This window comes from Macrobrachium nipponense, chromosome 5 (assembly GCF_015104395.2).
Source record: "Macrobrachium nipponense isolate FS-2020 chromosome 5, ASM1510439v2, whole genome shotgun sequence".
NCBI lineage: Eukaryota > Metazoa > Arthropoda > Malacostraca > Decapoda > Palaemonidae > Macrobrachium > Macrobrachium nipponense.
The window spans coordinates 128,715,716-128,729,628 of record NC_061107.1 but is presented as its reverse complement, the minus strand read 5'-3'; the positions used below and the strand labels follow the sequence as shown (position 1 = coordinate 128,729,628).

Below are 13,913 nucleotides of genomic sequence, written 5' to 3'. Positions count from 1 at the left end.
AGCATGGAAATGCTGCTTGCAAAGTGCTTTAGCATGTGAATAACCCTCCCTCTCTGCCTTCAAGGAGTTAATGATGTGAAAAAACTGGACTAGAGTATGACTAAATCTGGGAAGCATTTCTTCACAATAGTTCTGCTGGAAGGTGACTACAATCATGAGGGTGTTCGGCAACTGGTATCCTTATAAGCTGAGCTACTTGATACCACATGCTAAGCATGGCTCAGGTGTGCAACTAACAATTGGCTCTCCTTACAAAGAGAGATAAACAACTCTGGTTCTTTGAAGATATATGGTTTATTATTTATATTCTGAATGTGAGCAACTTAGGTCCTTAGCAGATGAATAGTTCAACAATCTGTTAAATGACTAAAGATCAGTTTGGATCCTTTAAGGATAAGTAGCTCAGGTCTGCTGTTGATTATTTTTTTTTGGTGGATAGGAGCACCTCTGCTTCGTATAAGAGTGGCTCAATAATTATAAATGCGTGGAGCTGTGATCAACTGGCACCAAGCAAGTCTGCTATTCTTGAGTGGCTAGGGTCATTAAAAGATCTAATTAGATCCTACAAGTGTATGAGTGGCTAGGGTGTCCAGCTAAAACCTTCTGAAAATTAATTGTTCAGATTGTGTGGCTTTTGGCTGATTATGGCAAAGGGTTTATTGTTGTAATTCAGCAAAATGGTGATAAGATAATTATGTACGTACCAACAAAAATTCATCTAAGGGGTCTTAGGGACAAGTATGTGCAATGCACAGACAAAGAATAATCTAGAGTGTCAGCTGAGATCTATTAAGGGCGCATTTGCATTATAACCACCTGTCGGGACTTCTTATTCTGGAGAAAGTTTGTCTAGGACACTGCACAAAATATGAATAGCATTGTAAGTTTTGGGATGGTTATTACAGCAATTTCAGTTTTCAACAACGTAACACAATAGATAAACATACAACTTAGTAATGGGTGTTATAATCCAATGCCTCACTAAAATCTTACAAACTAGAATAACTTGAATGTTCATGAAATTATAACAAGAAGGGGAAAGGTAATTGTAACATACAAAATTTGTAAGCATTTATAAAAGGATACAATTTTGAAACACCATCTGGTTGCATCGTCATCAATTCATGCATTAAAAACCTGGAGATGTTAAAGAGAGCCTCTGGCATGTAAGATGTAAATGGTTCATCCTGGAAATAAATACATGAAATTAATGGTAATTCAGTATTCAGAAAAATTTCTGGCAAGTTATATTAGCATAAAGGACAAAGCCAAGCCAGTCTTTTTAGAGCAGTGAAACTTTGCTCAATACAGTAGCCTAATCACATACTGATCAATGACTCAAAAGAATTTCTAACACCATATAATGAAGACACCATAACAAGTGAAAATTAATTTGAGACTTCTCTGTAAGTACTGTGAATTATGTATGACACAATTATGTAAGAAAAGACATTATTATTAAATTAAGTTTTATTTATACTTACCCAGTAAGTCACCCATCCGGCAACTAAATTTGGAAAATCATGGGTGGCACTAGTTTTTTGTTTTTGGGTAGGTAACAATGATGCCGCCCATTTTCGGGGAAAGAGAAGAACAACTTACCAAAGAGCTCGGTTTGTTAATGTCCCTTATTGTTCATGCAAGGGGATGGAGGGAGGGCTCCGATCATGTAATTACTGGTGTAAGTATAAATAAAACTTAATTCTATCATAAAAATTTTATTTTTATTTAAGTAACTTACTGCAATTACATAGCCGATTCCCACATTGACAGGAGGTAAGATGCTTGGACACTTCTACCCCAAAACATGAATGGTAATGAATTTGAAAATAGACAAATATTGCCACCTGATAGAGAGTAGCTACAGGTTGATAATGCCTCTGGTTGGCACTCATCTCATAACGTAGTGGTGTGGTGGTATATTGTTTGTTTTTGTTTGCATGGTGTTTTTATGTTGCATGGAACCAGTGGTTATTCAGCAACGGGACCAACGGCTTTACGTGACTTCCGAACCACGTCGAGAGTGAACTTCTATCACCAGAAACGCACATCTCTCACTCCTCAATGGGATGGTCGAGAATCGAACCCGCGACCACCGAGGTGGGACGCAAACACCATACCAACCACTCCACGGAGGCGCTGGTGTGGTGGTATAGCCATGGAGCACCGTCTACTTCAGTGAGTACTTTTCAGCAAAGGACAATTTCAATGGATAGCAAAGATAAAAAACAATATGCACCTACCCGGGGCTCAGTACCACAACATAACCATTGGTAGAAGTACCCACAAAAAGGCTTCCAGAAGAATCTAGGATCATTTTTAATGTTGTGCCTTATAAGAACACTATGGGAAGCTCTCTGACTTTTTAGACTGGTGCATAAAAGTGTGAATGGAGGTACTGGAAAACAAGTCACTTCCCAATGTGACTGCCTTATTACAGTCCAATACCTTCTGCCAAGACCTGTTTGAGGAGTTTATTGTGACTCAAGTAAAAGAGCAAGCACATCAACAAAATTGCAGTGTATGCTCTACTGAGAAAAGATTTCAGGAAACAAAAAACCAGAAATTTCCCCTTACCCAACCCAAAAAAGGCACGCTTGATAAAAAATCATATAGGCTTCCATTTGCTTAAAATAGCTCTACTCAAAGAGGCTTCCAGAAGAATCTAGGATCAAATTTAATGTTGTGCCTTATAAGAACATTATGGGAAGCTCTCTATGACTTTTTAGACTGGTGCATAAAGTGTGAATGGAGGTACTGGAAAACAAATCACTTCCCAATGTGACTGCCTTATTACAGTCCAATACCTTCTGCCAAGACCTGTTTGAGGAGTAAAAGAGCAAGCACATCAACAAAACTGCAGTGTATGCTCTACTAAGAAAAGATTTCAGGAAACAAAACAAAAAAAATTTCCCCATACCCCATCCATAAAAAATCATATAGGCCTCCATTCGCTTAAAATAGCTCTCCTCATACACAGGTAGGTAGTCGGAAGGGACAGCTCCCTCAAAAGGGACAACAACCTGCTCAGCAAAAAGGGTATCCTTTTCACAAGGTCCAAAACTGGGTTATAAAGGAAAAGGAAAAGGAACACCTGGAATGCCCATTAAGGGAAAAGACAGAGGGAGGGGGGATCCCAATAGAAATTGTTTGCTTGGGGGTCAGCTTCAGAAGTATCACAAGGAATGGAAGTCATCTGCTTGGGGGACACCATTTTCCTCAATGGACTGGGGTGGAAATGGTCTTGCCCCCTCCACCTTTGAAAAAACCAGACCCCTCTATGAAAGATTGTGCAGAAGGCCCTCTTAAAAGGAGCCATAGAGAAACATTCTTACATTCATCACCAAGCACGTCTCTTCAGTGTTCCCAAAAAGGATTTTTCAGAATGAAGGGTGATCCTCGACCTGTCAACATTGAACAAACCTTGTTTGCCAAAAGTTTCAAATGACTACCATTGCCCAAATACATTCTGTCATTCCAAAAGGGATCTGGAAAGTTTCTATAGATCTGAAAGATGCTTATTGGCATGTCCCTATTGCCGTTCCCTTCCACCCCTCCCTAGGATTCCGGATGGGGAAAAATATGTACAGATTCAAGGCCATGCCTTTCAGACTAAAACATTGCCCCGAGAATATTTACAAAATTAGTGACAGCAGTTGTCTGAGAACTCAGGAAAGAAGGAATACATCTGATAGCTTAATTAGACAACTGGTTAGTCTGGGGAGCCACAAGAAGAAGAGTGCCTGAAAAACCTAGGAACAGTAGTCAAGAGACTCCAGTAAAAAGGCTTTATAGTAAATTGGAAAAAATCCCACGTCACACCCAGCAGACAGTTTCAGTGGCTGGGAATGAGTTGGGATACTGTTCATGGCCTTTTGTATCTTCCCCTCAAAACACAGAACAGAATAAGGAAAAACCTCAAAAGGTTCCTGACACAATCCATGCTTCCAGACAGCAATTAGAGCGTATGATGGGTCTGCTGCAGTTTGCATTTATAACAGATCCAATACTCAGATTGCAACAGAAAAATGGGAACAAATTTTGGATGTCACATATATGAAAAAAGGATGCAAGACAAATCTCACAAAATGCATCAGAAACTTGGGGAGATACTTCAGCCATGGACACAGAAAGAATCTCTGGCAAACCAGGTCACCCTGACTCCTCCATCTGTAAGTGACAGTACACACAGATGCCTCGTTGACAGGTCTGGGAGGATCATCAGTTGGCAGGGAGGAGGTCAGCTACCCTAAAGAATTGTCATATCAATTTCCTAGAGCTGATGGCTGTCTTTCTGTCTCTAAAGAAACTCAAACCTCCCGAAGAGACACACGACTGCAATGTTTTACATCGACAAATTGGGATCACGCTCATCTCCTCTCAATATGCTAATGTTAGCCATCCTTTGAATGGCACAGATAAAGATGTGGCATTTGTCTGCAATTCACCTTACAGGGTCTCTCAATGTAATAGCAGCCTCTTTGTCAAGGAATACAACAGCCTCAACAGAGTGGTCATTGGACGACCACTCCTTTCAAATAATAAACAACCTACTTCCACAACCAGAAGTGGACCTGTTTGGCACATATGAGAATCACAAACTCCCAGTATATGGGTCCCCAAATTTGGACAGTCAAGCAATAGCGAGAGATGCCTTCCTACAGGACTGGAACAACTGGAAGAAGACATATCTTTTTCCTCCGTTGTCCCAAATTTCAAAGTTTTGAACAAGCTCCTAATAGCCCCAAATTGGCCAAACAGGCATTGGTTCCCATTACTTCAACAACGGACAAAGAGATCAATTCCATTACCGTCTGCCGTACTATCCTAGAAAGAAGGAGGGAAAGTTGTTTATGCATCCTCCTTTCAAGGCTGCATTAACAGAACCCTTGCTTTATGGATTCAGGATTGATTCCAACATAGAAATTGTCACTTCTCTTCTGCAGTCTTTTTCTCTACAAAGACCTGCTCCCAAAAGACTTCCAATTACTTGGTCCCTGAATAGAGTACTCAAACTTTTATGTACTCCTCAATTCAACAGACCTGATGTAACTACCACTTGCATGCTTCCAAAAAGCGATCTTCCCAGTAGCATTAGCATCAGGAGCCCGTATTAGTGAATTGGGCTCTCTTAGATGGGGACGATATATCACACAAACTGCTGATAACCAATTATTGCTGTCCCCTGGGCCATCATTCCTGGCCAAGAATGACAATCCTTTAAAGAGGAAATCTATTCTTTTAAGAAAACTCAATTTAGCAGACTAAACATTATGCCCAGTTCAGGCACTAAAGGTTTACCTAAAGATCCCAGCAAAGGTCCAATTTTCCTACATCCAAGCACAAACAAACCACTCTCTTTACAAGGGCTAAGAATAATTTTAGTGTCCCTCACTAAAAAGGCTAACCCACATTCCTTTCCTAGGTCTCATGATATTAGGAAAGTAAGTACATCATTGGCCTTCTTCAGAAATGTATCATTTGAAGAGGTCTCTGAATGTACTGGGTGGTCATCATAGTCAGTATTCTTAAAACACTACTGCCATGAGCTGGAACAAATTTGACTGCACTGTGTATCAGTAGGTGTATGGTTAGTCCTGACCCCCATAGGTGCCACAGCAGAACACCAGGGGTGTCCCTAATGGGTAGGTATGTTAACTATCCCTGGGGGAAGGAGCATCAAAATCACAACTATATCCAGCATGCTTAGGTAAGTCGCCATAGAACCTAAACTAAAAGTATATCCTATCGATTAATTTGTTTATCTTTTCGACTGAAACTAGTAGCTTGACATTGGACCTGAGATGATTTAGTTTTAAACTTTGAGATATTTGGGATGAAAATTTTGTGCGCTTAAGTTTTTCGTCACCTGTCAATTTCTTTGTAATGCTGCTTTGAAGACAAAACAGTGACTGTGCTATAAAAAAACAGGTTTTGACGTAGAAAAAACTTATTTTTGGCAGTCGCTGTCGAGTCCTAAAAACCCTTCCACTTCCCTGACAAAAAACCATGGGATTTGGGTACAAGGTTCATCCTGCATTGACCAACAGAGTAATGGATATTGGTCTTTTAATCAGCCCGATCATAAAACAAGATGGCCGATGCACATGCGCATGTCACTTCTACAGGTTTTGACTGAGTACAGCTTCGCTGAAGACAAGATAAAACGCCTTCTTGTAATCCATTACAGGCAGTCCCCGGGTTAAGAAGGGCTCAGCTTACGACGTTCCGAGGTTAAGGCGCTTTTCAATTATATTCATCAAAAATTATTTCCAGGGTTACGACACATGTTCCAGGTCTATGACGCCTACAACGCTGATTTGGGAGGAGAAACATGACACCAAAAATGCAAAATAATCAATATTTGAAGGTTTTTTATGAAAAATTCAACAAGAGTGCAGTTTACATAGTTTTTAATGCACCCAAAGCATTAAAAGTAAGGTTTTCTTAGGATTTTTAATGACGATTTTCGGGTTACAACGCGTCTCAAGAACGGAATCCCCGTCGTACCCAGGGACTGCCTGTATGCTCTATCACTTGTCATAGTGTTTATCATTGTGACATATAATATCCGGTTACAAGACCAGACAAAAGATATTTCTTTGATATTAGTCTGATCACCATGGGGCACTAGCACACACCATGGAGGGTAAATCCTTTCAGGACTCAACAGCGATTACCAAAAATTGGCTTTTCCTACATCAAAACCTGTTTTTTCTGATAATTATTTTATTATATTTTGTAAAACTATAATTACAGCTCACACAATGCCATAAGAGATAAGAACTACAATCAATAACAAATTCTGAGAATATTTGTTGTAAAATATTTATGTACATTTACTGAGATCAAAGATGCAGTAACTTTTTTGGATTATACATGTTTTTCTAATATTTCTGTGCACTTCTCTTTGCAAAATTACAATTAAAACTGACATACTACCATAAAAGATAAGAACTAAAACCAACAGCAACCCCTGAGTATATTTGTGAGCAAATATAAAAATTCATCATGTGGGAGAGGCAGTACATGGCCCTTGAAGTCAAGAACACAATTAACTCATGAAACGCCTAGAATCAACAAGCTGGGCCAGTCTAAAAGTTGCCATTAGTAAATTTATGGGCTATTGAAGTAATGGAACCTCTTTCCTGCCGGAATTCTCCAAATCGATACTCACCAGGTGGTGATCCACCCACCACTCAAAACCTGTTATTGTTACCCATGAGGGTATCCATCTACTAAGGATTAATGTTTGATTTAAAATTATTACCCATTTTGTAGTACACACACATGTGCAATTACACTTCTTTTAATCACATTTCTTAGGATTCCTTTATGATCTAAGTGGGACAAAAGGAAATGTGAATGAAAAGTAATAATAGCTAAATTTATTTCTGTAGTCCAAAATATGTGCTATGTGAGATTGGGCAGTATGTGAGACAGAAAACTTCCTAGAAACAGAGAGCATTAGGACTACCAGGTAGACTAACAAAAGCACTTGAGTTAATTTATTTAGATCTCACAGGGCTGTCCCAAAGAGTTTCTTTATTCATGATAGTTTAAATTTTATTAAATTACATCTGCTAAAAATTTAATATTATGGTTACTTTAAATGAGAGCTTTACCTTATGTAGCTCCTTCTGACTGTAAGTAGAAATTTAGCACTTGGTTTGTGTGTGACTATCATACAATAAAAATTACTGTATGTAAAATAAAAGCAATTTTAGTTATATGGACACCTGCTTGTAACCATTTACAAAAAGAAAAAAATGCTGCTATTACCATATAACGCTGTATTGTGTGGTAAACATAATACATTGAAGCCTTCCTTTGGTAGTTGCGAAATTTCTCCATCATTGCATCGTGTTCTTCCTCACTGTCAAAAATAAAAAATGTTTTAACATTTTGCTTGAAATTGTATTCTTTGTTGAGTAACACTTATTCATATCAACTTGAATCACTTGCCTATTTTTATTGACTTCACATTCTAGGACTAACAACATACATATTTGAATATCAATTTCAGTTAGTTTCTTACTATCCATACCACTATGAAGGATTAAAAACTTAGTGATAAAATTTGACAACTGTACACAAATAATGGCTCCAGATGCTACTGAAATATTGCTGCATTGCTTGTAAAGGAATAAATGTTCCCCATGCAATAACTGCATTGAACAAAAAAATTATACGTAATAGGAAATAAACATAAACATCCAATATGCTCTTGTTCCTTAACTAGATGGTAGCAATTAAAAATGCCCCTGAATGTAATAGTGCTAACCTGTTTTCTAAATGGTACAGAATATCTCATATTATGTAAAAGCAATAAATGAAGAATTAACATTTTGAATACTAAACATAGAGTATAGTATCAAAATTTTCATAGCAAGATACAGAGATGAATTAACTCTTTTATTCAGTCTTACCAAGTAATTATTAAGCTGTAGGATTCCTACACATGGCAGACCAAACTTCAAGTTTCTTGCTGGCACCGCCATCATTAGTGTAGGTAACCAGTTACCGACCAATTCCGGTGTAAACAGGTATGATGACGTCACACCTCTCAAGGATTTCTGCCAGCTCCTGAGTAACATCGGTAGCTCTGCAGACCTTCTTCGTCATCATTTGGATGGTTTTTTTGACTTTCCTGGATATTGATGACATACAGTTTCGGTGTGGTCTTTGATTTTCAGAATTTGATTAGCTTATTTTACTGCCTTTTTTGCTTGAATATGTTGGATTCAAGCTCACCTAGAGTTAGGTTTTGCACAGATAGCTGCAAAACTAGACTAGTTAAAGAAATTTATGATCCTTGCCCTAGATGAACTAAATGTAGGGGTCAGGAGCGTTCAAAGGAACTTAGATGTTCTGTATGTCAGGATTGGGATGATGAGAAGTGGGAACTTTACAATTCAAATTATAAGTGTTACAAGATAGGAAGAAAAAAGCAGCCCTTGAGCAGATAATAAGGCTAGTGTAGCTCCTCCACTTTCCGCTGTGTTAGCAGAGATTTCCTGCTTCTCCAATTCCTGGAAATCTCTCTCTCAAGTCTCAGTCCTCCAACCCCTTCACTGCCTACTCTTTTACCAGCTTCCCATGTTACATTTTCTGATATCATTGCCAGCCTCGAAACCAAGATTCAAGAGGCAGTTTGAGTATTTGAGGAGTGCTTGTCCTTCTTTAAGGGTAAGATGCCGCAGTCAAAGAAGGAAGAAGCGACCCTGTCTCCTATGTCTTCAGTAAAACAAGAGCAAGAGCAAAGGTGAGAGCAAGAGCAAGAGTTATAACAGGTCTCGACTCAACCTCCGACAGCTTAAGCTTCTTTAATGAGGTTCCTTTTAGAATATTTTCTCGACCATTTCTCTCCTGCCACTCTTAGTTCCCCTCCTTCGATATTCATGATGAAGAAAAAGAAGCAACCAGAAGATCACCTTCCCAAGTTAGTCCTCTCCTCTGCAGCTAGAAAGGCTCTTCATTTTGTTGATAAGTGGCTGGCGGCTAAGAGAGAACATGCCAAGGCATCTTTCGCCTTCCTCCTTCATAGCTCATCAAGAAGTGTTATCGTTTCTACATAACCTGGGAAGCTCCTTCCTTGGGAGTATCTGCCTCCTCCCAGGGGGACTTCTTGGCTCTGGTGGATGCAAATAGGAGAGCAGCGTTTTCGGCTGCAAAACATTCTTTTCTTTGTCGGAGATCGACCACCTAGTTCGCAATCTCTTTAAAATTTTGGAGATATTTAGCTTTATGGACTGGTCGATCAGAGTGTTGGTGAGGAAGTTGGAGGACTGCCCTTCACTTTCCGAGGATCTGCGGTAGGACTGGCTGGGAGTGCTTTCTTGTTCAGATAAGGCAATTAGAGGTGGTGCAGACGAAGTAGCTTCCTCATTCACCATGGGAATGTCGAAGAAGTGTGAGCTGTGGTGCTCCTTTACCACTAAAGGAGTAACAACGATTCAACAGTCTGCTGTTTAGTTTTCCCCTTTGGCCAAGTTGCACCTGTTTCCTCAAGACAGTACAGGATACTTTCAGCTCTCAAAAAGAAATCCACTACATATTTGCTAGAGCAATCCACCAAGTGCAGTAAGTCCTCAACAGCAGTTGTGGTTCCAACCAAGTCTTTTTCGCCGCTTTAGAAGCAGCCATTTTGTGGGGGAAAGTCGCGCCCTTTTGCCAGACCTTGCTCCAACCTTCGCCCACCCTCTACGTCCTCGTCTAGATCCGCAGCTAAGCCTGCAAATAAGTGTTGTTCCAGTCCTTCGCACGCCTGTAGGTGCCAGGCAGCACCAGTTTTGGGAGGAGTGGAAGATCAGAGGTGCAGAAGCCTGTGTCATCGAAGTGTTACATCTGGGTTACGCCATTCCTTTCAGAGAAAGACCTCCCCTGTCCCAGGTCCCCATTGTATAAACATTATACTTAGTCAGCTCGGAAAAGTTTTCGGTGCTCGAGGAAGAAGTAAATTCCTTGGTTCTCAAACGTGCAGTTGAGGAGGTCAATGACACTTCGGTGGGGTTCTACAATAGGCTTTTTGTAGTCCCTAAAGCATCGGGGGACTGGAGGCCTGTTTTGGGTTTTGGATGTCAGCGCATTGAATCACTGTGTTCTGAAAGCAAAGTTCAAGATGGAGACGCAGAGTTCCGTACTTGCCTCGCTTCGTCAGGGGGATTGGATGGTATCCCTCGACATGCAGGACGCCTACTTCCATGTTCCAATCCATCAGGACTCCAGGAAGTATCTCCATTTTGTTTTTCAGAACAAGATCTTTCAGTTTTGGGGGCTGTGCTTCGGCAAGTTGACAGCACCTCAGGTGTTCACCAGGATTCTAAGCGGGACAGTAGTTGCATTTGATGGGAATAAATGTGTCTGTATTTGGACGACTGGCTTCTCCACACCCCTTCGGAGAATCAGTGTGCGAAGGACCTAGAGAGGACTCTCTGCCTGATGCAGAAGTTGGGCATTATAATGAATAAATATGTCAAAATCCCAAGTTCTTCCTTCTCAGAGAATTCTCTATTTGGGAATGACTCTGGACTCTCAGATTTTTCGGGCTTTTGTCCCTGAAAAGTGTGGATTTGTGTCTTTAGACAGTTCAACAGTTCCTGACCAGCCTGTTGTGCTCAGCAGTACAGTGGATAAGTTTGATGGGTACCCTCTCCTCGGTAGAGAAGTTCATGAAGCTAGGATGACTGCACTCAGGGACTCTACAGTTCTTCCTCAAGGTGAACTGGTGCAGGAAGTCTCAACCAGATTCAACAGTTTTCCCGATCAACAAAGAGATAAAGAGCGATCTCGTGTGGTGGATTTCAAGAGAAAAGCTTCAGGAGGGCCTGTCTCTTCTTCCACTGAACCCCTGCCTACAGTTTTATTCAGACGCATAAGATGTAGGCTAGGAGCCCTTTCAGGATCACAGTGTTTGGAGTTTGGACAGTCTCTCAAAAATCCCTACACATCAATGTCAAGGAGCTCCTGTCAGTGTTCCTGGGCCTTCAGAAGTTTGTACATCTAGTTGAAGGTCGGGTGGTGGGCATTCATACCGACAACTCCACAGGAGGGGGGATTCACTCATTCACTTTGTTCACAATAGCACAGGATCTGCTTTGGGCAGAGGAACATTGTTTCCGTCTGGTTCCATGTAGAGGGCGGCAAGTTCTGTCATTGGAATGGACACTGAACATGAAAGTATGCCTAGGCCTGTGGAAGGTTTGGGGAAAACCATCAATCGATTTGTTCACAACGTCCAGGAACAACCGTCTTCAGTTGTTCTGCTCCCCAATCCCAGATCCTCTAGCCTGGGCAGTGGGTGCAATGTTGCTAGACTGGTCAGGGTTAGATGCATACGCTTTTCCTCCCTTCAGGATGATCAGGGAGGTCATTAACAAAGTTAAGCTCAATCAAAATGTTCACCTGACTTTGATAGCTCCTTTTTAGTCAAGGAAAGAATGGTTTCCGGACCTTCTTTACATAATGGTGGACTATCCAAGGCTCCTTCCTCAAAAGAAGGCGCTTCTTAGATAACCGCACTTACATTCTTTCCATCAAGGGTTGTCTGCTCTTGTGCTGACAGGCGTCAGACTGTCAGGAGTCTCGTCAGAGCAAAGGATTTTTTACACAGAGCTGCAGAAGCGATTGCAAGATACAGACACATTTCTTCTAACAACCTTTACCAATCGAAGTGGAATGTCTTCAGAAGATGGTGTAGACAAGCTAAAGTCTTCTGAGACCACTGTGAGTCAGATTGCTGACTTTCTTCTCTCCCTAAGGTCTTCAAGGAAGTTATCCCTTTCTACGATTAAGGGATATCGAACAATGCTCAATTCAGTGTTCTGGCATAGGGGACTTGAACTATCATCAAATATGATCTGACAGACCTTATCCGGCCTTTTGAGACATCGAAAGTGCCAAAGGACTAAGTGGAATCTCGATGTAGTCCTGAAATATATTTTTGGACATCCCTTTGAGCTTCTTCGATCGTCTTCTCTGAAGAATTTAACAAAGAGAAAACTTTTTATTTGCACTGGCTTCACCGAGACGTGTCAGTGAAATTCATGCTGTGGCCAGAAGAGTAGGTTTTGCTCAAGGGAATAAAGTTTGTTCCTTAGCCCTTTCCTTTTTGGCAAAGAACGAGAATCCGTCGGAACCTTGGCCTCGCTCTTTTGTCATTAAGAATATCATGGATATTCTTGGGCCAGAAGAGGAAGAAAGACTTCTCCATCCAGTGAGAGCACTAAAATTTTATCCGCATAGAACGGAGAAAGCTAGAGGTCCTTCTGCACGTTTATGGTGTTCAGTGAAGGATCCTTCTTGTCCCCTTTCGAAGAACACTATGTCCTTCTTTCTCAGATAGCTCATCACCAAGGCGCACTTCCAAGTTAAGGATGAGTCATTCGTAGCCTGGAGTACCCTCCAGTCAGTTTGGAATAGACGATATTGGTTTTGTTTGGTGTACGTGACCATATCTATTGTTTTAATTGGTGTCATCTGGTTCTCGCCCGAGGCAAGGGGATCCTTATATTGTTGTTTCCTTGCTAAGTCAGCAGTTAAGCCCATGACTTCAAGGAAAATTCCACTTTGTAGAGGAGACACATGGTCTAGCTACCATTCTCTCTACTAAGTAAGCTGAGAGCCAACCAGAGGCAGTACTCACCTGCAGCAACTCGCTTACAAAGTAAGGTATGACAAGCACCACAAATGCCAGCCAACCAATCCCGGCGAGTGACTGCCCACTCCCCGTAACTAAACGCCCATCCACCCAAATGATCAGCGCATTCATCTCCCATCTTTGTGAGTAGCCATGGATACATTAAACATAATCTCTTGAAATAATTTTGGCCTCAAGAGGAACATTTCTCTCCTAAACATGTTCTGCAAAAACTTCAAACCCATTATTGCATTGCAAGAAATGTTCCTCTGGCCACATGACCTTGTCATCTGCGATTCAATACATGAAGACTTCAGAACCTTCTCGACTTCATCAGTGCAAGTTACAGATTAAATCGTACCCAGTCGCCCAAAAGGGGGTCTTCCTTTCCTGTGGCACAAATTGTTAGACAACATGGTAAATGTGAAGACCTACAGGAGTGACAGATTGCTGGGGCTTTAGGTGACATTAGGGGACTAAAATCCTAATGATCATGTTTATATGCCCTGAGAAAATAACAATAATTTTGATCAATACAGAATGATCCTAGGTGAGTTACACAGTATTATTCAAGATTCTCCTGCTGATCATATTAGTATAATCGCGGACCTTAATTCTCATCCCATGTCAAAATCATCCTTTCCATATTAGCGATGTAATGCTCCTCCCTCCCTCCCTCCTATTCATATGTACAAAATAGAGCAGACACAATTACAACCTCCTGGCTGGAACATTGCATCACATCACCACAACTTCATAATTCTATTACCACCTG

At 40.9% G+C, this 13,913-nt stretch overlaps 1 protein-coding gene and 1 long non-coding RNA gene across 2 annotated transcripts in view; one reads left to right on the top strand and one right to left on the bottom strand.

Annotated features, from left to right (window-relative positions):
- Nucleotides 1–13,913, bottom strand: part of LOC135215640 (intraflagellar transport protein 122 homolog) — a gene marked incomplete in the record, with an annotated part of 235,267 nt that overhangs the window by 13,291 nt on the left and 208,063 nt on the right. Inside the window, 2 exon segments of the mRNA XM_064250562.1 lie at nt 1,087–1,187; nt 7,783–7,876. Of these exon segments, the coding sequence (XP_064106632.1) occupies nt 1,087–1,187; nt 7,783–7,876 (195 nt within the window).
- The window catches only part of LOC135215643 (uncharacterized), a 103,316-nt gene that overhangs the window by 64,799 nt on the left and 24,604 nt on the right, over nt 1–13,913 (top strand). The gene's annotated exons all lie outside the window — the stretch shown is intronic.